The 21,969-nt window shown below is 44.8% G+C and overlaps 1 protein-coding gene across 2 annotated transcripts in view; it reads right to left on the bottom strand.

The window, feature by feature from the left end:
- CADPS (calcium dependent secretion activator) overlaps nucleotides 1-21,969 on the bottom strand; it is a 208,717-nt gene that overhangs the window by 67,358 nt on the left and 119,390 nt on the right. For both annotated transcript variants that reach the window (XM_063411759.1, XM_063411760.1), the window contains exons 12-16: nucleotides 18,888-19,024; nucleotides 13,605-13,792; nucleotides 3,538-3,639; nucleotides 2,598-2,661; nucleotides 1,714-1,837 (exon numbers count right to left, since the gene is read on the bottom strand). In XM_063411759.1, the coding sequence (XP_063267829.1) occupies nucleotides 1,714-1,837; nucleotides 2,598-2,661; nucleotides 3,538-3,639; nucleotides 13,605-13,792; nucleotides 18,888-19,024 (615 nt within the window). The remainder of the gene's footprint in view (nucleotides 1-1,713; nucleotides 1,838-2,597; nucleotides 2,662-3,537; nucleotides 3,640-13,604; nucleotides 13,793-18,887; nucleotides 19,025-21,969) is intronic.

Genomic DNA, 21,969 nt, shown 5'->3' with positions numbered 1-21,969 from the left:
AAATAGCATCAAAAAGTGGCTGTGGCCAATCACAGATAAAGGAGGAGAAAAGCAGAAGAGAGCAGATAGTGTGGAATGAACTATTTCTCTGAAAAGGCAGCTGGAAAAAAAAATAGGTTTGTTGCTTCAAAGTATTCCCAGACCTAAAAGTCGCAGTGCAAAAAGAGAGGGCAGATAATTAACACAACCAAGAAGAATTGAGGCACAAAAGGAAAAGTACACACTAACTGTTCTACTTTGGAAATGAATGCATTTTTACTTACAGATCATAAAGTTTGTTTTTGCATAGATTTATCTGAAAGAAGAGAGCAAATCTTACCAACGAGTTAGTGATATTTATACAGAGAACCTAAGGGAGCCAGCCCTGGCTAGAAGCATCCATCAACAGAAAAGCTGTTTTTGATTCTCAGTCCTTCTCCATCCTTGTCAAGTATATTTAAATATTGCATTTTACAGAATACACCAATTAAAGTATCCTCTGAAGCTGAGTACTTCGATAAATTGCCTGATAATACAGTGCTTATGAAACCTTCGTTCCTTCTCTATTTTTGTCACTCATTACCAAGTCAAGAGTTGATAAACATCCTTTTAGTGCCCAATTCTTAAGTGTTTCTCACTGGATGCATAACAATGAATTCATTACCACTGGTACACAATTTGCATCATTAGACAGAAAAAAATGGAAAAAGAGAGGACATGTCATGTACAGAACCTGGACAATTTGCCATATAATAACAACCCAATTTTTCATGTAAACAAGAACTAAGAACAAATCAGAGGGAGTTTTAGTTTGGGGTGTTTTTTTTCTCCTCTCAATATTGTCCTATAGGCATACAACAATAATCTTGGCTGTGGGAAAGCTTCACATCACACATGACAGAAACCCAGAGTATAGAGCAGAACATACCATTCATCTGGAACACACAGGTTTAAGTAACTGGGAACTTGGAAAAAGTTGGGTGGGAGTTTCAACTTGGGAATAGCAGCCAACAAGGTACCAACATAAACTGATAACATATAAAGAACGACGAATCATAGAGCTTCAGTAACACACATCCTCCAGCAAACTTTAAAATGTCTTTTTGATGGCTACATGTGTCTCTGCTCACTGCTTATTATTCTCCCATAACTTAAAAGGTCAAAAATATCAGCTTTGCCAGATTCAGAGTGACAAGAAAGAAATCCGATGCAAGTATATGATCACTGATCAATGACTGCAATGCAAACTGCAAACACAATGAAACACACCCAGAAAAAAAGACATTTTAAATTGGCTACAAATGATTAAACATAGATTAAACACTTTTTCAGCTTTTTATTTGTCATTTGTCTCCTGAAGTGTCACAAGCAATTAGCTGCACTATACCTTTAGCTGTAAAGATGACATCCCAAGTATTTCTCAATTTGTTTTTTAAAACCACGACGTGAGTCTGAATACTACACCACTGGCCAAATGCACTAATGATCAAAGGAAAAAAAGCTACAGTTCTTTTTAACTGTTTCCTCTCTCTTTTCCAGAAAAAGAAACGATTTGCATAGTTTCCATTCTTAACTGCTTCCGAAGCCAACACCACAAAAATGATTCTGAATCACAACAGTTCTATCAACAAGAGAGTAATTAAGAAACGAGCTTTTTTTAAAGAGCTCCCAGCCACCTAAGTTGCCACCTAGAAACATAAGAAAAATTGTAATTTCAGAAAGAAAGAGCCTTACCTTCAATTTTGGCATACTCTGATAGTCGAGTATAATTGACTAGAGCTGCTTGCTCCAAGCATTTACGGATGACTGTTTTTACCTCCTCTTGAGGGACTGGAGTAACTATGTCTTTCATCAGAACCTTGACACAAGAAAATCTGATTTGTTGTGGCACACAGAACTGCTTTTCTCCAAGCCCAGCACAAACATCTATTCCCATGCTAGTGCTGTGTGGCTCTCAGGGCATGTGTACAATAAACAGGACTCACTGCAAGGTCACCTTGGCCAGCCTAAGATGTGGGACCTGCTCCTGCTGTATTATTCCCCATCAGTATCTACACTGCATGGCATGCCCTGAAGTCTGTGATGATTTTTTAGGGTATGACATTAAGATCTGTCACAACTTGCCCAGTGCCAGGCAATGTTTTCCCCTTCCCAGGTTCCACTGACTGACTAGGGTCTGGATGCAGATTTAGTCACACTGCAGGTTAGCAGAGGTGGGAAGGATGTTGGAGCAGCAGGAATGCTGGAATGAGGATGGGGAGGATCATGGTGAGCAGGTTTTACACATCCAGAGGGACACAAGTCTGCCTCAAGATGGGAATTTCACCAGGCAGCAGCCAGGCATTGCTGACAAGGGTCTGTGATGTGGATCTTTGCCAGGCAGACCCTTCACCCTCACCTGACAACACAGACACAGGCCGTGCTGCCTTTAGTGGTCAGGTTAGCCATGTGCCTCTCAGCTGAGGCACGAGACAGCAACCCCACCTAAGCCCCACACTTCACCATAAGATATCATTAATTACATGTCCTATGTGAAGCCAACAGCTCCTCAAGCTTTTTGAGATGGAAGGATACATGAAAACAGGTCATTTTAATCACTCTGCTATTTCTGTGCTTACCCTTTCCAGCAGCGACAGAGTGGCTTTCAGAGCACCCTCTGGACGGCCAAAAGGAAAGCAGTACCTAGAAAAAGCACATCATCTTAGCATTAGACCAAGTGCACATGAACAAACCTTTCCTGAGCTATACGGATGCTTTCCTAAATATGTCCAAGCAATTCTCTAGTCTCTCTGCCTGGAATGAGCAGTATTTCTATAGGGCAGCTTCTGAAAGGGGTTTTTTGTGTAGACTAGGGTGGCAAAAGAGAATATAGGTTAGTAATAAGTTGATAGTCTTAGCAGTTTCTTAAATCTGGGTGTCACCTGGAGAGTTTTTCGATCTCCTTGGAGAAATAATAATTCTTTTTCTAAATAATAGAAATAATAATTCTTATTTTTGTTTTTCTAAAAATGGGGGGAAAATCTCCTCTGGAAAGGACATTTACTTATTTACTTCCAGCTGGAGACCTGGCAGTGCACCAGGGTGTAGGTAATGCACATCACCTGTCTGTGTGTGAATGTGCACAGCCTGCCTGACCTGACCAGTGTGCTGGGGATCATTCATCCCTTTTTTGGGGGGTTATCAAACCTTTCCATACTGTGACATCCCTGCAGAAAGCCCTGCCTGTCAATACTGAGAGGGAGAAGGCAAATGGGTAAAAACTGAGCAGAGAGGAACAGAGAAATAAGAGGATAAGGGATTTTTTTGTTGCTATATTTTAGAAAAAATCCACAGCTTTGCCATGCCTATGGGAGCAAGATGGTTTGAAATATCCTTTAAAGGATATATATTTAAAATCACACGCCAGCTATAAACATGCTTCACTGCCCTGTGTAGGTCTGTGTCACTTATGCAAAATTCCTGTGTGCATTCAAAACCTGCCTTTTGGCTTTCTGCTTATAGGAGGGAGCTGTGAGGAAACCGTTCCTCTCGCATTCAGCCTGGGCTCTGTGCCTTTACCTGAAATGTGTGATCTGATTCTCCAGCAGCACACGCAGCCGCTCCTTGATCTCCTCGAAACGCTCCTTCTCATCCACAGTCACAGTTCCTATCCCGTCAGGCCTGCAGGAGAAATGCCACAATGACTCAGACTCCACCTCAGCACCCCGGGACCTCAGCCCACAGCACACTGCCCTTTTCAAAAGGACCCTCACCGACCGTGAGACCCGGGACAGAGGATGTGCCACGCCGAGACAGGGGTGGCTGCAGCAGCACTGCTGCCAAAGTATCAAAAATATACAAATAATTATCCTCTCTCACAGTGAGAATCTAGATGTAGACAACCCCCACTCCCTTATTTTCATTATTAAAGAAGTTGTGAAAAGCAGATTTCCCTCTAAATACAGGTATATGCAGAGAGTGAAATGCCAGCTCTCATGTGAGGATTGAGCCGGGTGCTGACAAAATAGGGATTAAATTTCCCCAGAAAATTCCAGCTGCCAATTTAACAGTAGAATTTAACAATTCACAGTACAAAAGAATATCAATGACATATACATAAACAGAATATAAAATTCTGCACTCCTTCCTAGCTGCTGAATCACCCCATTATAGAGATTTCTTGAAGTGAACCTCTTCAATATATTCTGCTGAAATGTGCCTAAAGATTGACATGCATTTTGTGTTGAAAATGCAATGCCTCTTCAGTCCTTTAATTTTATTTTATAAAAATGAACACATTATGCAGTTTATTGCAGATTTTCTCAGACTACTCAATGCTCCTCTATTTGAGGAGTGCACAGGAGTGTGTTGTGAGACACCCAGGTCCTGCCGCCTTGGGGTATTTCTCGTCTTTCACAGAGCACAGAAAATCCCTGCTGAGGCTCTTCCTGGGGGCTGGATAGTGCCGTGATCCCTGTGCTCTCCTGTCCCACAGCTCTGCCAACCCACCCAGGAGCTGAGAGCAGCAATCCCCTCCTTCTCCCCCACACCCCCACGGCGAAATCGGCAGCAGCATCCCAGGCGAGAGGAGAGAGTGAGTGTAACCCATCCATCCTCCAAAGGGATCGCCAGGCACACAACCTCTGGCACTGCTTCCACTGCTGCACAGCAAAGGCTGAGGATTTGTGTGCTCCTGGGCAACTCTGCTGGCACAGGCAATCTTTAGGTAATGTAAGACATCTTAAAATTGAACAAATGTTCTTACTTAAAGGCCTCCCCCAGTGTTCAGCTTAAGCTGCATAAATCCGCAGTACTAGACTGGTTTGGCTTTACAAAAGACTTGGCAAGGGATTACAAAGCTTCTAATGAACCTCCTGTCAGGGGTTAATTGGTTGGCTTTATTTTCCTCTTAAAGAATCAAAGGCCCTAAACTTAAAAAGAAAAAAAAAAAGTATAAAAAAATTAAAATCTATAAAATCTGTGCAATCACTTCTTCTCGACCCTACATTTAGTAAGCTCTTAATATCATAAATATGAACTCTGATATTCCAACACAGGTGAATAAACCATTAAAACATTTGGGGAGAGGAACTTGCAAACCGTACATGATATTTACTGCAAAATTTTAAAGCTAAATATACATTAAATAAAACTTGCAACATGGACACAGAAAAAGACTTGAATACCAGGGCATGTATTTAAAGTTAAACAGCATTTAATCAGAATCTTTATTTGATTATTTGCCAAATTCAGTTGTGTATTAAGGAAAAAAACAGGAAAAAAAGATTTAGGCTGAAACTTGGATAAAATGTCTCAGCTGGGGAACACATTTCATAAACAATTTTGGAAGTATGGATCTGGTCTCATTAGTAACTAATTAGTACTAGTTATTTTGAAAAAATGAGCAAGCCACAAAAAACCCAAATTAGATATTGAGCAAAAATTAATGTCTTAACATGCTTAATATAATTTATTCCAAAGTTCCATAAAATATTTAATATTCAGATAGAGATGTCCATGCCTTTTGTGATGCTGTGCACCTCACAGCGCCTCGTTTGCTCCCAGGCAGAGAGAGATAATTCAAGGCAATATATTAAGGTGCAGGGTTGAAGCCCTCATTTGACTTTTGGCATTTGGTCCTTGCCCTGTACCCACAGCAGCTCAGAGTGTAACTGGGTTAATTTTATCAGCACTGACAAACGAGGGAGTAAAAGCTGTCTGCCCTGGCAGTGATTTGCTGTGGGACTGGAAATGGTCAGAAAATTGTGTTACCCTTTGCTGGGTCAATAACCTCAACTGGTGAGATTTAATGGTAGGATCTGACAGCTCGGGCCGGGTCACAGCCCTCTCACATGAATCTCAGCTTCTCACTGTACTCAAAGCACTCACCACATAACAACTCGTGGTGGACACCCAGCCCAGGCTGACCTCACAGCCCCAGGTGTGTCCTGGCCGGGCAGTGGCAGCTCTGGAAGCATCACTGACACACACAAAGACAAAGGGTGGGCTCTGGAGAGAAAGCCTCTGGCCAATGTGGCCTTTGCCTAAGTCACAACATCTGAAGGAATGCCAACCAAACCCCTGAGTCACCCACACACACAATGAAAGCTTAATCCTTCAATCTTCCCCATACTGGGACCTGTGAGAGCCAGGAGGACACAAACCCAGTGGCTCTGGCCTCTGGTCCCTCCATGCCGGGTGCAAGCACAAGCCATTCTCATGTCTCCTGCAAACTTGAGACAATCTACAGGTCAGCTGTAGCCATTTTTGGAGCAGTGTGGATGTCTGGAAGGGCCTGCCAAGCGAGAGCCATCACCATGGCAAGGACTCCCTTTCTCACCCAGCTGTGGACTATATTGCATCTGACATGATGAGCATCTCTTGAATCTACCTTTCAGATTTTCGGCAAACCATTTTCTCACTGTCCTTCACAAAGTTGACATTTTCGGCAGCATGATAGGAAAGATGTCATGTCGGCTGCTTTTCAAGTTGTTGTCACAGTGGTTAGCACCAGTTCTGTCATCTTTGCTTTCCTCACAATCCCCCATCTTGAGCCATGTCACAAATAATAATACTTCCGATGTTTTTGTCAAATTTCAAATACTATAACCCAGTTGCACATCTTTGGATTTACTAGTTATGTTAATCTTTGTTGCTCATCTTCCCAGAAGCTGAAGCATTAGAAACTCATTAATTAGTGACAAATGCAGGATATAGATAGAACTGGAAAAACACTACCCAAAGCCTTCCACTTAATTTATTAGCTCGATAATTTTGAAACCTAATTAAATATTCAAGTCAAATATACTTCGAAAATATAATCGTTCTGAGGGAACATATTTATTTTCCCTTTTGCAAGAACACAAAGGATATATAGCTTAGCATCACTGTAATTTAAGATTCACTTCTGTGCTCTAGACAATTTCAGTACATAGCTGATGGGGCTGAAAAAATCCCCAGGAGAAGCTCAAGCTGCACAGCTCATTCTGATGCTTATTGGCAATTTTGTTTTCAGCAAAAGTCTCCAGCCCAACTTTGATACTAGCTATTTGATCTCATGGACAGAAGCCTCAACTCCTCCAGCAAGCAGCATCTCCCAAAGCTGCAGGAACTGATGTTCTCACACACAGTCCACAACCACATCACTATTGCACTGAAGCAGTGATGAGAAGTGAGAGGAGAGCAAAAGGGTGGAACAGAAATTTGGGATGTACATGGTATATACAAATGCATGAGGGACGAAATGGGTTTGGGTCTATGAATTCAGTTGGACAAACAACATTAATTTCTCCATCTGCGTGGAGACACAATTGCATCCAATTCTCTATAGCTCCTGCTCACGGGTACTTGAGGTGTACGGCAGAAGCTGTGGGCAGAGAGGGAAGCAGAAGGGCAAAAAAGGCAAGAAAAATAACTAACGAGATTTTTAATTATAAGTAAACAAGTTTCAGATCACTCCTTCTGCTGCAGATTCACTGTGTTGGCTCTAAACTAGTAAATTCCCACTGTAAATATTTCATATGAAAAGTTTTAAATGCCACTTTCCTAATCCCCCCATGTTTTTAAGTTTTAAGCCACAAAAACAACAACATCAACAAAGCAGGTGGTGAAATTAAAAAAAAGGGTTGCAATTTAAACAGCAAAAATGATAGTCCTTGTTTAGCTTAGATGGTTTGTGCAAATTCCGGGGTTAATTATAAATTATAATTAGGACCTGTGATCCTAAGGCCACTGCTTTATTCTACAAGTCCCGCCTCCCCCCATGCCCTTTTCTAATTATACCCAGTGCCCCCAGGGCTAGTTATGCTGCTAAAACAAATATATCAAAATGATTTTTTAACAAAGACTAATATATGAAGCAATAGCATGCATTTGTATGCAATTATAAATACACAGTATAGCTGCAGCGCGTTAATCTCTTTGACATAAGCCTCCATGAAATACCACGTCGGCTTCTAAATGAAAAGACATATCATCTTTTACACCTTTTATGTTTAACTTGTCTACACTTTTTTTTTTTTAACTGGGGAAAATATTGCTTACACGTAGCAAACAGATCTTTGCACGCACTGTGAGCCCTGGCATGCAGAGCCAAGGGAAAAAAAACAATGTCAAAAACGGATGCAAATAATTTGATTTTTTAAGTAACAACTCAAATATAAAACACGTGCTGCCTTCAGCTCTCTTGCTGGCTGCCAGGTGCAGCACATATGAGCTATACAGTAAACATCGATGATTAGTGCCTTGGACGGCATGTGTCAGGAGAGGCTTTCGCAGGATCCCTCGCAGAGGAGCTGCCTGCACAGTCCCACCGGTTGCTCGAGGATGGCTGGGGATGCGGGCAGGATCACGGCCGCCTCTCACATCTCCCCCAGCAGACCACACCTGAAAGAGTCCACCTGCCCACACCCCTAGGAAAAAAGCGTATTCAGCAAACATCGATTCTCCCCAAGTCCCCTTGCTTCTGGGGGCTCAGACCGTGCGGGAAACGCCGGTGAGGAGCCCTTTGTTCACCTCAGTGCTCCTGGGCGCTGCCGGGCCGCCCTGGAGGTGCTGGCATGGAATGGCATAGGAGCCATTCACTCTCTCAACTCCTGCCTTCCCCTCGCCCGGGCTCTCCTCCGCTCGCAGCGCCGAGCCAAGTCACGGCTCGCTGATCTCGTGTGCGATCCGCGCCCCTGACGTGCCGGATGGTTTCTGAGCCCTGCCATCCTGCACCCATTGCGATGGATCGCGTCAGCCTCCTGTGCTGAGCTGCTGACCTGCTGGTGGCTGCCAACCCAGCCCTTCAGCACAGCGCATCCATCCCTCAGACAGCGGGAGCACCCGCTGTGTCACCACGGGCCGGGTGACACGGATGGGACACGGAGCCCGCAGCTCACGGCAGGGCACAGCATCACACCCTGCCACACTGAACCCGCCTCACTGCAGCCAGGGCAGGCCTCTGAACGAGACCTGGAAACTCAACACAGAGCTCCAGGGGAGCACGGGAAGATATCATGATAAAGTGTATTTACTGGTTGAGGGACAAAAATTATTCCGTATTTGTTTCAACTACCTGTGTGGAAATCTTTATGAGAAACAGACCAGATATGTAATTACAATACAATGGAAAAAATTGCAGGTTATGTCATAAAGAGTTTTCAATTCCTGAAGGTTTATGACAGTATATTTCTGGTGGGTTTACAGTTGTAAAAACAGTAATGAAAGCTAACGATAACATTAGCTAATGAAATAGCTTCTTCTTGAAAACAAGTTTGAGGCCATAAAATACAGTTTACAGAAGAAAGGGAAGTCACTAATATACCCAATTAATAAACAGAGAGACTTGTAGCTGCTTGGTCTCTAGGTAAATAGTCATTGAACAACTTACAGAAAATTATGGTGCTTGGTTGTTATTAGACTGGAGGGAATTCAGTCCAGCATCCTGATTTTGATAAGCTCAGCCTGCTAGTATTTAGCACACAAATGATCAATATTTAAGTCTGATTTTTAAAAGTTTGGGATTATCAAGCACAAAAAGAGTTTTTCATGGTGCTAACTTTAAAATTTTAAAATAATGCTATTCTATACCTAAATTTAAAAAAAAAGCACAAGTGCAACCAAGGCCATTCTTGAAAGCAACTTCTTTGCAAAGGGCAGGAGTCACTGCTCAAGATTTAGGCACTAATTTTGGACCTTGAAAAGCTGAGCTCAACTTTCTGTTTCACAATGCTTCTCCCACGTGCAGACAGGGAAGCAGTGGGGCTCCTCTAACACATCACCTCTCTGTGTGTCAAACAATACTGGTGGTTAAGGACAGCGAACACAGGGAGAGAGAAGGCAGGGAAAGACCTTGGTGACCATGTAAACCCTTTCACAATTTTATCTCAAACCACAATGTCTTTTCAAAACCATCCCTGCTCTTGCCTTTGCTAGGTCTCTGGAGGACTATTGATCCAGAAAAGCAAAATAGTGGTGGTACCACAAGCAGTGACATAAATAAACATACGACGTGTGTTGTCAGATGTCTGGATAATTCTGTGCCTTTACTACCTGTCACCTATGTAAATACATCAAAAATCACATTTTTTCAAAATGATAAGTCTTTACAAAAGGCAGTCTGTCATACCAAGTGGACAAAACTCCATTACCAGCTAATGAGTGACCACAACAATCAAAAGCATTGAGTTCCTCAGTCTCAGTGAAGAGCAAGTATCTAAGGACAGTAAACCATGTAGATACTGCTCTTGCAATCTTGCTGGTCCCTGTTTTCCTCACACCCTGAACTTGCATAGTCAGGTGCCTCAGGAGGTGAAACTCAGGGCAAGTAATTTACATTTAACTTCATGTCTACTTGTGAAAAAGATGAAATTAAAAGAAAAATTATGTGGACTGTCATGCGCATAGCAATGATTCACAGCCTTGGTACGGGGAGATCATGTCAGGGGTCCGAATAAGATACATGAGTCCAAAGGAGGGGGGAAACCAACCCGACATGTAAGGCAACAAACTGTCCACAAAATCCCACTCTGACCACTTCACCTGCTGCAGCCGCAGGGCCAGCCCCAAGCTAGAGCTGCATCTCCACCAGCAGCCTTCCTGCTCCTGTCCTGGCTGCGGCGCGGCGGCGCTGCCGAGGCGGGAGCCGGACGGGTGAGGAGGCATCATCCCCACACTGACACCTGTCATCCTGTCAGCCCTGACCTTCGGGCTGTCCTCAGCATCCACAGCCTGCCTGCACTTCCCGCTGACTGCGAGCGACTGTTGTCTCGCTGCCTGACCTTATGCAAACACGATACAAACAGACAGCCCACCTCAGCTCCATCACTGTCTGCTGCTAATACAGGAGATTGATAGCCACATGAAATTATCTCCCTGCTCAACCTTCATTACTGGGTGGCATATTCTGTCTGACAGCCAACCTCATCCTGGGGAAAGCTAAACCACCCATTCAGGGGTTTTTACTGTCTAAAAGTGAAGAAACTCTTTTTTATGAAGAAAATCAACACTTTTTCAGATTCAATGGAAAAAGAAGCCTTTCTTAAACATAAAAATGTCTTGTAACTCAGTCTTTCCCAGACCACTGTGTGCCCCAACAACCATGCAACACGTGGCCGCTCCAAGAAGTTGTGTTGGGTGCTGTGCCGGGTCCCGGGGCAGGTGTGCCACCTTGACAACTTTTACATGGAAAGTTTCAGCTCTGCCACGAGCTGTAAGTTTCCTGGGGAGAGCAGGGCCAGTCATAAGGCAATGAGCAATGTATGGACACAGCAGGTGGGAGGGAGGGACAGAGCTACAGCGAGCGTGGCTTTACACACATCGCGACTGCCAGTGAGGACTGCACGGGTAAACACTGGCTTCCCATCGCTCTCTGCCAGCCAGCTCGCAAATGCACAACGCATGTGGCCTCAACAGCTCTCTGAAAAGAAATCGTGACTCTTCCGCTCAGATATTCAGATTGCTTAGAGTAGATACGGAAGATAAAGAGTCGCGTTTTTCTCTGAGACCTCCTGCGGTCCCTCTCTGTGACCTTCTGGTAGCAAAAGCCAGACGCTGCACCCCGCAGACTCCATGGCAAACTGTTGGGTGTTAAGCAGAGCCTGCCCTTGGTGGGAACGCGCAATGCTGCAGCCTTGCAGCTCCCACACAGAGCCTCCCGCAATCCCCAGGCAACAGAGAGACAGCACAGACCAAGAAGGAACATGAACCTTCAGCTTTTGGATGTGAAGTCAACTGTCAGCTAAAGACAGCTAAGTCATAGCAAGACACTTCATTCCTTTCTTGGAATATTTTAAATGAGTGACTGGAATAGCTCCTGGTGGCCAAATTGCCCTTCTGGCAGTGCCCAGCAGGTCCCCCTACAGTGCAGCAGCCACATACAGCCCTGGACAGCTGTACAGCATGGGACTGCTTAGAAAGTATGACATTTTCCTGAGCCCACAAATCTCCAGCCCCATGGAGAGGGGAATGGGAGATTGTCACCTTGGCCCATGCCATCAGATACCTCCTGCCACCAACCCTGATGAAGAGGAAGCTTCAGCCCTGGCTGTGCTGGACTCTGTGCAGAGGTACATGGATTAGCTGTGATGAGCATCCCACCTCCTCTCTGTGAAGGGCCAGATGGGCTTCGAGCCAAGTCCTGTTCCCACACCAGCTGTCTGCTGAGATGAGCCCTGCCCAGGACAAAGGGCAATGGGGCAGCCACCTCCTCTGCCTGGTTCCATCCCCTAAACACCATGTGAGCCATCTTCTAAACACACACCTAAGAACCAAAGTCTCTGATCCTCTATGGCACTTGGGTGCCCAAATGCTATCCAGCTCCCAGGAGAGCATGTGAGCCCAATGCTGGAGTCAGGCCTCCCTGAGCTGTGTGGGTGCAACTGCCCAGTGTGCTCAGTGACTGAGGAGCCCTCTGCAACACACTCCTGTGCACTGCACACTTTTGCTTACCTTTTCGGCTCTGGATTCGGCTGGGTTTTGGGCTCCTTCTTTTTTTTGGACTCCTTTTTGGAATCCTTTTTTGTCTCCGTTTCAGCGGCAGAGGCTTTGCCCCCCTCACCGTCTGCACTTGGCTGTGACCCACCAAGTAATTCTGCCATGAGTTGGCTTGGGGGAGTGATTGAAATGCGGGGGGCAAGGCCGGCAGCAAAAGCGAAAGAAACAAGAAGAAAGCATGAAAAACCTCAAAATAAAACAAAAGGAAATTAAGCTGAAAGGAAACAACTGAAATCGTGTAACAATTGGCAAAGAAAGAGCGAATGAGCAACGGAAAGTCTGAACTAAAAAAGAAACTAAGGAAGCAAAACTTGGTTTCCATGACAAGATGTATGAAAGTAACTGCAAAAGCAAGCGACAGCCTTGCAATGTGAAACCTGGGCAATGCGTGTCGTAATTCAGGGTGGTATTTACCAGAGGGTATATGAAAACACCTAATTATTTTATAACATTCCTTTCCTCAGCAATATATGTAGGATACAAAGGATATCTCAAAGTATACGATATAAATTAACAGAAAAGAAAACAGAAAAAGAAGCTGCAATAGATGCTACAGATGTCAACAAAGTAAACGGAGAGGGGGGAAAAGCAGAGCTACAGTTCCTCCCATCCAAGGTTTGTCACATTTGAGAGAAAGGAACTGTCTTCTTCTGAAATTGCTTTGTAACAGAGCAAGATAAAAGTTTCAGTTATGTCTAAGCAATTTCTGAACTGATGTCACGTGGGCTTTAAATGAGCCATGGGTGCCCAAGGGCTTAAAGCCCTTCTGAGCGCTGAAGTTTGATACTGCTGAAAATTTCACTGCTACAACTTGTCAGATGCTCTTGCACAGCAATTAAATCAGCACAGTGTATCATTTACCTCTATTTATTCAACCCGTGACAGTCACAGGGACTGCAATCGTATCTTGTTCAGAACTGCATCTTAGCAAGTGCCTGGGCAAGTAAGTTAAAAACCTTCATTTCTGGATCCTCTATGTGCATTTTTGCTGCTTACATTAAACAAGCAATGAAACAAACAAACAAACCGACTATGCCACTAGAAGTGCTGCTGCCAAACATCCACTACGAAAACAAATTGGGGACTGTTGTGCATTATCCAAGGAAACCTGTATTTGACAAAGTCATCCCGTGTTGGCAGGGCACTGCTAGCCAAGAAGAATTCCTTACCTGTTGCCATGAACATGTGATGCACAAAAGGCAAAGCTGTAGTGAAGTAAGGTGGGGTCAATCATAGCTCCGTTTTCTGCGCGCTCTAGCAAATCTCTGAGGTAGCAGAGATGTCTGTGACAGCCTCTCACTCCATTACGTGCACAATACTCATCTAGCACAAAGACCTGGCCAGGACTAAACCAGCCCTGTTTAGAAATAAAGAGACTTGATTTTAAATATAAGTTATTAAATACAAAGGCTATCAGATTTGGAGGTGTAGTGGTCAACTGTTCTAATAAAAGAAATACAAACCTAAGGCTACATTAAGGAAAAAGGAGAGAGGTCACTCAAACAATACAGTCTGTACATCATCACTCAAACACAGCATATACTCAGTGCAATCATTAACAAAAACATATTATGCTACCATTAAAGGGAAATGTCATTTAAAATGCTGAAAAGTTAGGCCAGTTCATGTCAGTGCCTAGCAAAAAAATATAAAGGAAAAAAAAAAGACGCCCTTAAGAGATGACAAGGTTTAGTTATTTAAACAGTGTGAAACAGTAGTCTCATTCTGGGGATAGGATTGTACATTTGGCTGGGAGCAGGAAGATTGATCTGGGGGAAGAGGATTACACTGAAAAATGACTTCTCTTGCATTTGGCAGGTAGGAATGTCCTGCAGACGGAGAAAGGCAATTCTACAGTATCAGAAAGGGATGTTTCCCACTGTCCTTATTGCGTGCCACTGGTGACATGCTCTGACATCGCCCAGCTCCTTGGCACTGAAACAAGGGGAGCTCTGCTCAAGAGCAGGGTTCCTTTACACATCCAGGAACCTCAGACCATTTCTTTGTATCAGTCCTGAGGGGCTGGTGACACAAGGCTTGTGGTGTAACGTCCAGAGTCCCAAGGAGGATGCCCTTCCCTGCAAGGGGATGGCTCTGGTGAAGGTCCTGGGACAGCCGATGTGGAGCGCGCCTCTGCCTTCGGGAGAGGGGCTAACGAGAACAAGAATAATCTCGTAGATTGCTTTTCAAAACGCTGCAAAATCGTCAATATTTACATGGAAATTTGGATGCTAAACAATTGCTAAGACGCAGCTCTGGAATGCATCAAGCTGCAAAATCTTTCATCATTTAATTGAAAAGTTCCTGCAGCGGGCGGGAGAGTAGTTGAGGCAGAGCACTGCCCCTATAGGCAACTTCTTTGCCACCCCATCTGTTACCCCAAATGCTACATCTTAGAAACAACACTGCTGTGAAAGATTAAAATATATTTTCTACCACTCAGATGACACCAAATCTTTTCTAGATGCCAAAATAGCTGCTTTGAAAAGAGTTGAAGAAATATCAATTAAGAGCTCAAAGACATAGAGAAGGATTTGCTCATCCTTATTGGGCCAACTCCAAAACAGATTGAGAAAAGAATTAAAATAATGAGGGGAAAATGATAGATATAGGGAGTAGCTACAGTGCTGGGATCACTAGAAGTGCACATTTCAAAATGAAGACACAGAACAATGCAGATGGGACGGCCCTCTGGAAGGCTATTTTTTGGGACGGGTATATTTGCCTTCACCACTTTTAATGGTATTTTTGTCCGCTTTTTGGTTGGTGGTATTATGCTTGATTCTGGAGTTCTTTATGTTGCCTGGTTTTTACATCCTTAGACCATCTCTTGTTTCTCTTCACATAAGTCTTTGGTGATCAGGCATGGTAAAAATACGGAAATGCCGTGATTGCTCTGCTTTTGGGTAGAGGGGTAGAAGTGCAGCTGAAATTGTGATATGCACCTAGTACAAAGAAAGAACTCATTTCTCCCTATGGGGTGAAATCTTGGCTCTACTGACAGTGATGGGAAGGCTGGCACTGATTTCACTGGAGGCAAGTATCAGTCTGAGGCAAAGGAAGCAGAGGCTGAACCCAGCGATCTGGAGCATGCCACATTGCTCCCCTGAATTGGGGTCTGTGATGTGCTGCTTCTCAGGAGAACAGAAGGGATGATGGTAAACACCCAAAATCGCTGCCATGGTGCAATGAGGGGAAGAGTGAGCAGAGATCAGAGGTTCAGTGATGAGCCCCAGACCTCATGAGAGCACAGGCAGCAGATCCAGAGCCCGGGAGGACCAGGAGGTCCTCCTTTGCATGGCTGAGGCAGGAAATAAAACACTTGCTGCTGACTGAGGATCCAATGGAGCAGTAAATGCTGCTCCCCACAGCCCCAGAGAAACCCCCAAGGTTTGATGAAAAGCTGTATTGACAGATCCCCAACATCATCAGGCAGATCCTGCCTCTTGATGAAGATTTGCCTGGCCCAACAAGCTGACACCCAGCCAGCCTGGCAAATGCAGCTGACAGCGATGACACACGGGGTGTCTGTCCCCAGTGCAGATACGTGCAGCTCAGCGTGGCCTCACAGATTGTCCCCAATGACATGACAAAACCTGGAGGGGACAATGGAGAGCGCAACCTGGAGGGCACAAGGAGCTCCACTGACTGTGTTCAACAAGCTGAACTGCTCTGATAAAGAGAAACGTCCCAGACACCAGCTGGAATGCCAGGGGAGCTGGGAAAAGCAAGGCTTGGTCAGGACTGGTGACACAGAGGCTAGTTGTCTAAAGGCAAATGCAACTTTTGAGAAAATCAGAGTTTTTGAGGGAAATTACACATTTCAGTAGCTGAATTTTCCAATTTATCATAGGAAATCTACGACAATTTAATCTTGGTGGCCTGCTTCATAGATCTCTTAACCTCACTCCCTCACATCATCTCGGTTAGGCTGGGTACTCTGAAGACCTTCCCCTGGTACATGCTGTGCTGTATAATGCAGATTCTACGAATTCTGACACATCAGGGGCAATACAGCTCCAGCAGAGACATGGCTGTGTGAGCTGGATGCTGGCAGTGGGTGGGGAAGTCCTGGGAAGAGTTGGAGGGCAGTTTCAGAAACAACACACATGTCCAAGTGAAAAGAATGAAGACCCACGCATGTGTGGGGTCCATACTAAGCTGGAACAGCTGAATACTCATCTCAAAAGCCCAGGAAATACTCTGAGTGTGACTAAATTATCAATTTGTGAATGATGGGCAAGACCCCTCTGTAAGCTCTGCAGAAAGTGTTCTTCCCCCTCCCCAGCACAGAGCTCTCTGCCAGTAAACATCACTTCTGCCGTGGCTGGGATGAGTCAGCCAGGCTGTTTGTTTTCCTAGGGATGCCTGGCTCAGCCCGTGACTGGGCTCACAATAGTGTTGTTTAACCTGGTTCCACAGAAAGGAACAATGCTGGGTTATCCTCTGTGCCAGGGTAAGTCTTCCATGAGCACGTTTGAAAACAATAAGGGGTGTGACGAGGCAAAACTCAGTGGAACCTTGCACAGAAGGTCCTGTAGGGAATAAGAATTGCCCAGTGGCACGCAGCGGACAGAGCAGGCTTACCACGGGCTCACAGCTCTTCCAGCCAACTCAGCACAGTGCTATCACCAACATTCCAAAGACACAGCAAGAATAGTGGGAGGTCTTTGCAGTTTTTCAGGGCAGTCTATTTGTACACCATAATCAGGACAAAAACATGGCAAAGTAAGTCAAGAAGCACGTGAAACCAAGCATAGGTGAACACAGGCCATTATTCTGTTCCTTACAACACTGCAATGGGTGATTTGAAAGAAGATGGTTAATTGGTGATGCTCCACTCTGAAGAGGATGAGTCTTGGTGCTGAGGGGAGCTCCACTGCTCTGGTAGCTTCTAGCAAGGGCCTAAACATCTCCATAACAAGCAGAAGTGCGGCTGGTGGGTTTCTTGAAGAAAAACATTGTTAATCATTTTCAGTGATGGCCTCTCACCTCTCCATGAGTTTAATTCAACGGCCACAGCTCTCTCACCAGGCCCAAGACTGCACAGAGACAAACCAGCAGCAAGCCAACCTCTCAGACATGCATGGATGGGGATGGTCTTCCTAGGGTCAGCCATGCGTGGGGAGCAGAAGCTGCATGCCAAAGTCACTGCCTGCCAGAGCAAGGACCTTGATGGAACCAGTGAGGAACCTGCTGCAGGTCTGACAATGCTCCCACCAAGCCTACTTATACCACTTGGGTATCTGCAGGTAAAGTGCAGCCTTCCCCCACCCCATCCTTACCTCAGGGGATGTCCACAACTGTTCTTCCTAGCCCTGCCTCTCCTCAGGAAGGTGACAAGTCACTACTGCTAGTGGCATTTACTGGATCTCAGTCCTTCAGAGGAGATTGGCCCTTGCGTGTGGTACAAGGAGCAGGGCAGTGAGAGGAGCACCATGGTGGAGGGGGACATGGAGGGCAGGATTTGAGACCGACAGCCTCCTTGCCAACTGCTCAGCTGTGTTCCCAGGCTGCTGCTTTTAACAGCAAGGCACTCAAGAGCTCCAGGGACTGCATAGCTGGCAAAGGCTCTTGGCACAGTGTGGTCTTTCTGCTGAAGGAGCCCACCATGACACCCCAGTGTGCCACCCTGTGCAACAGTAGGAGGGCAGCAGGTCAGAATCTGTCCCATGCCATGTTCAGGACATGTCCTCTGTTTCAGGACACTCTAGAAAGGATTCATCCTGTCATTTTCTCATAAACTTCATCCTCCTCACTGAAACTGCTAAAAATTAGTTGCTCAGGTTGCTTTGTTATTAGTTATTTGTTATTTAAGCCCTTATAGTACATAAGAGCCCCCAAGCACTGCACCCCAGCCAAAGGCTACAATGTTCCTGGAACATCTCAGTGCCACTGTCCTACAGCGGGCAAAGAGCTCCAACTGCTGCTCATGGGAGTACTCAGGATGGGCATGCAACTACGTGAGCATGGACAGACTGCAGCAGCACTGCAGCTATCCACACAGCCACATCTGTTACCTGCTTGGGACCCCTGCTCATAAAGAGACACAAAGCTGGGCCACAGTTATTCCTGGTGGGACTCCACTGACATGGGAAGTGGTACCAGACAGTCATCTTTTCCCTGTTCTCTCATCCAGAAGACTCTGGAAGGCAGTGCAGGAGGCTGCAAAACACTGCTCTCTACTTCACATTCCCACACTGGAGTTTTTCTTTGCAGGAAGAAACATTTTAAACATTGCAAACAGAAATGATAAAGACAGTGCGACTGGAGAAGAACAGCAGTCAGTTCACTGCAGGCAGCCTCTCGAAAGAAAATACCTCTGGGCCAAATTCAAACCTGGTGTAAACAGAAGTCAATCTTCCAGCAACAGGGGGATTAGCCCCCAGTCGCACTAGCTTTGACTTTGCTGCTTGATGTTTATATCACTAGAGACCAAAGAATATACTTGCCAGACAAGAATAGGAATCATTAAGTCTGTGGTCCAAAGTGAGGCGCTGAACCATCTCAAAGAGTGAAGCGTGGTCAAAGTTACAGGGATTGGAAGAGATAAATTCATCCATGCCATGCTTTTGAGCTCTATCTGCATCTGTTCATTTATACATATAGAGAAAGACACCATTTAGAGAAATATAAGACATTTTAGTTGACAAATATAACAGAAAAAATATACAGTATGAAGCATGAAAGCCAAGTACTTCCTCTTCCCTCCATTGCCATTAAATTTTCTCTTTGCAGGCTATACAGTACACTTCACCTCCCATTGTCAACTTGCATCAGTTATGGACTATATTATTGCATCTAGGCAAAAGATTTTAGAATTAACATCTTGTCAACTGCTCATTATAGTGCATTTATTCTGTACTTAAAACCAGAACACAAACGCACAAATTCACTCTGCATCTTACAACAGGCTACGAGTTAACAGAATTTTGGCTCATATAAGTAAATTAGCTCCTATTTAGATAGTTGTGGTTAATCGTAATAGATTCTGCCATTCTAATGAAGTTACAGCTTTTTTTCTCTACTTTTACTAGGTTTTCTAGGTATCACACCAGTTACGTTGTTCTTTCTCCAAATGCCAATGTTTGTCTTCCCCACGGCAATTTTTTTTCCTAACAGCAACTTTAAATGCTACCTCACTGAAATAAAAAGATGCTCTTTTAAGCATTGCTAAGAAGTTAAATTGATATGTAGTTTGTTGTCACAGAGGCAGTAACCCGACAGTGCGTCGGAGCTGCCAGTCATCCCGATGGAGAGACTGAATTTCCTCTGCCTAGATTACAAGCTGCCATTTTTGGGTGAATTAACAGCCTCAACGTATTCACACTTCTCTGCTTTGGGTGACGTTTATGGGCACTAACTCCTAGGGGCTAATTAATTAATCTCAACGTGGTTAACTAAACTATACCAAATTCAGCAGTTGAAATGAAGCCTCCAAGCCAGCCTGGGTGCGGCCAGCCAGGACCCCGCTGGGAGCAGGTTTTGTTCTAGCAGCGGCTGGGGAATTAAAGGACACCTTTCACTTGGTTTTGTCTGTGCTCAGCTTCCTACTATATGGGATCTTGCCAAATCCTCGACAAAGAAAATAGGATTTAAATCCTTCCCCTGTTTATAGCCTCCTAGGGGAACTGGGTGGCCTTGAAACAATGTGGCTGAAAGGACACAAAAATGCAGTTTTCCGCAGCAGGAGTATATGGTAACTGTATTTGTTTTAAAACAAAATCCCTCTTTACCAGAAAAAAAAACCCCAAAAAATCCTTAATTAAAAAGAAACAAAAAAAGTTTTAAATGAGAGTGAGAATGTTCTTTTATATATGTTTTTCTATTCAATATTTAGCTGTGATAGATGGCATGTCTTTCCAAATACCTCATTTGTGTCAGTGCTCTCACAGAGTAATGATCATTGGTAGCAATCTTTACATTTTCTGTATAGTCTGTCGTTATCTATATACAAACCATATAAATAACATCACTGACTGAAAAAAAATCAGACAAATTGAAACATGTAACATTTCAATTAGCTGCTAGCAATACTTAATTCAGCTGTAGCTGGCAATTTTCCTCACTACAACCTCGCTGAATAAACACTGATGTTTTTCCTACAGAGGATTAATTTTTGAAGCTCTGCTCCCCTGTTCCGCTCTATGTGCTGGGTCCTGCTGCCCCCCTAGCCCTGCCTCCCTTCCAGGACCCAAATCTCCCCCCTCTCTCTGCTGTGCATTCAGCACCAGGAGAGAAGCAGCTGCCGATGGTGCTGAGGGAGGTGGCAGCACAAGGGCTGGCTCAGGGGATGGGAACCTCCCTGGGGAGCACATCACCTCCATGGCACCTCCCCAGCATCCCTGGGCATGGGATGTGAAGCCCACCCAGCCCTGTGGCCTGCAGCACAGACTGGCTCCTGTCTGTTTTGACAGCTTTCTGCCCCATTGTCTCTGTCCCTTTGGGCCAAGATGGATTTGATTGCATTCACTCCCAAAGAGTTCGGCTGTGCTGTTTTCATTCCATCCCCAGTGCCCGGAAAATGTTTTAACAGCTATTATCAGACTATTTTTAATGGCTTGCTGCTCTGCCCGGCTCCTCGGAGTTGACTGCAAGCTGACAAATTGGCTGGAGGCCTTCATTTGCCAGCTTTGCTCAGAGATTTTATTACTTTTCAATTAGGAGCCCTGATACACTGTCAATCCTCCTGCTCAGCCAACGAGGCTCTGAGAGCTGAGTAAATCAGCTGGAAATTGGAAAAGTCCTCTAGCCCTTTAGCTGGTGAACCTTTTTTGAGCATATGTGCTAGAAAGCATGTTTGAAATGAGTACTTTTTATTCCAGACTAGTAAGATTTTTCCCATATTGCATTCTCTGAGCAAGGTGGGCACAGAGCAGACCTTCTGCTGGTGGGAACCGACTGAGGCACTGCTGGATTCTGCAGAGCTGAGGGTCTGGATGGGCTTTTTACAATCTCCCTGCCCAGGGCAGGGGCACAGACAGTTCCCTGACAAGCGTGAGAAGAGACACAGTGATTAAATGTCCTTCACAACTGTCCATAATCGGGGGCAATTTTACTTTCATTAAACACTTTGAAGCCACATCTTCTGTTGGGTGCCTGCTCGAAAGCCCATTTGCCCCAAATCTCTCCTCATCGGAACAACCACATGAAGAGAGAGACATCAGACATGGCACTGTGCGAGCTCAAGTGACCAGAAAAGCATTATGCACATGACTTCTGCTCAGTGAGTGATTTAAAATGTGGATTTCTGCCATGGGAAGGAGGATGAGCAGCTGCACCTCTCCCTGCATGGCCCAGTGCCGCAGCTCTTGCACGGCCAAACCATTTTGCAGCAGCAGAAATGCAGGGCTGGGGAGGTGCACATCACCCACCCAGGGGATACAGCTGTCGTGATGTGAACTGGAGATGTCTGTGGAGAATGGTAATACAAATGTGTATTTCTTTTAAATGGAATATCAGCTCTGGGCCAGATGATTCATTGGGCCAAAATTCCTAAAAATAAGGAGCAAGTTAAAGAAACCAATCCTATAC

This window comes from Prinia subflava, chromosome 14 (genome assembly GCF_021018805.1).
Source record: "Prinia subflava isolate CZ2003 ecotype Zambia chromosome 14, Cam_Psub_1.2, whole genome shotgun sequence".
NCBI lineage: Eukaryota > Metazoa > Chordata > Aves > Passeriformes > Cisticolidae > Prinia > Prinia subflava.
This window is presented reverse-complemented; position numbering and strand designations above follow the sequence as displayed.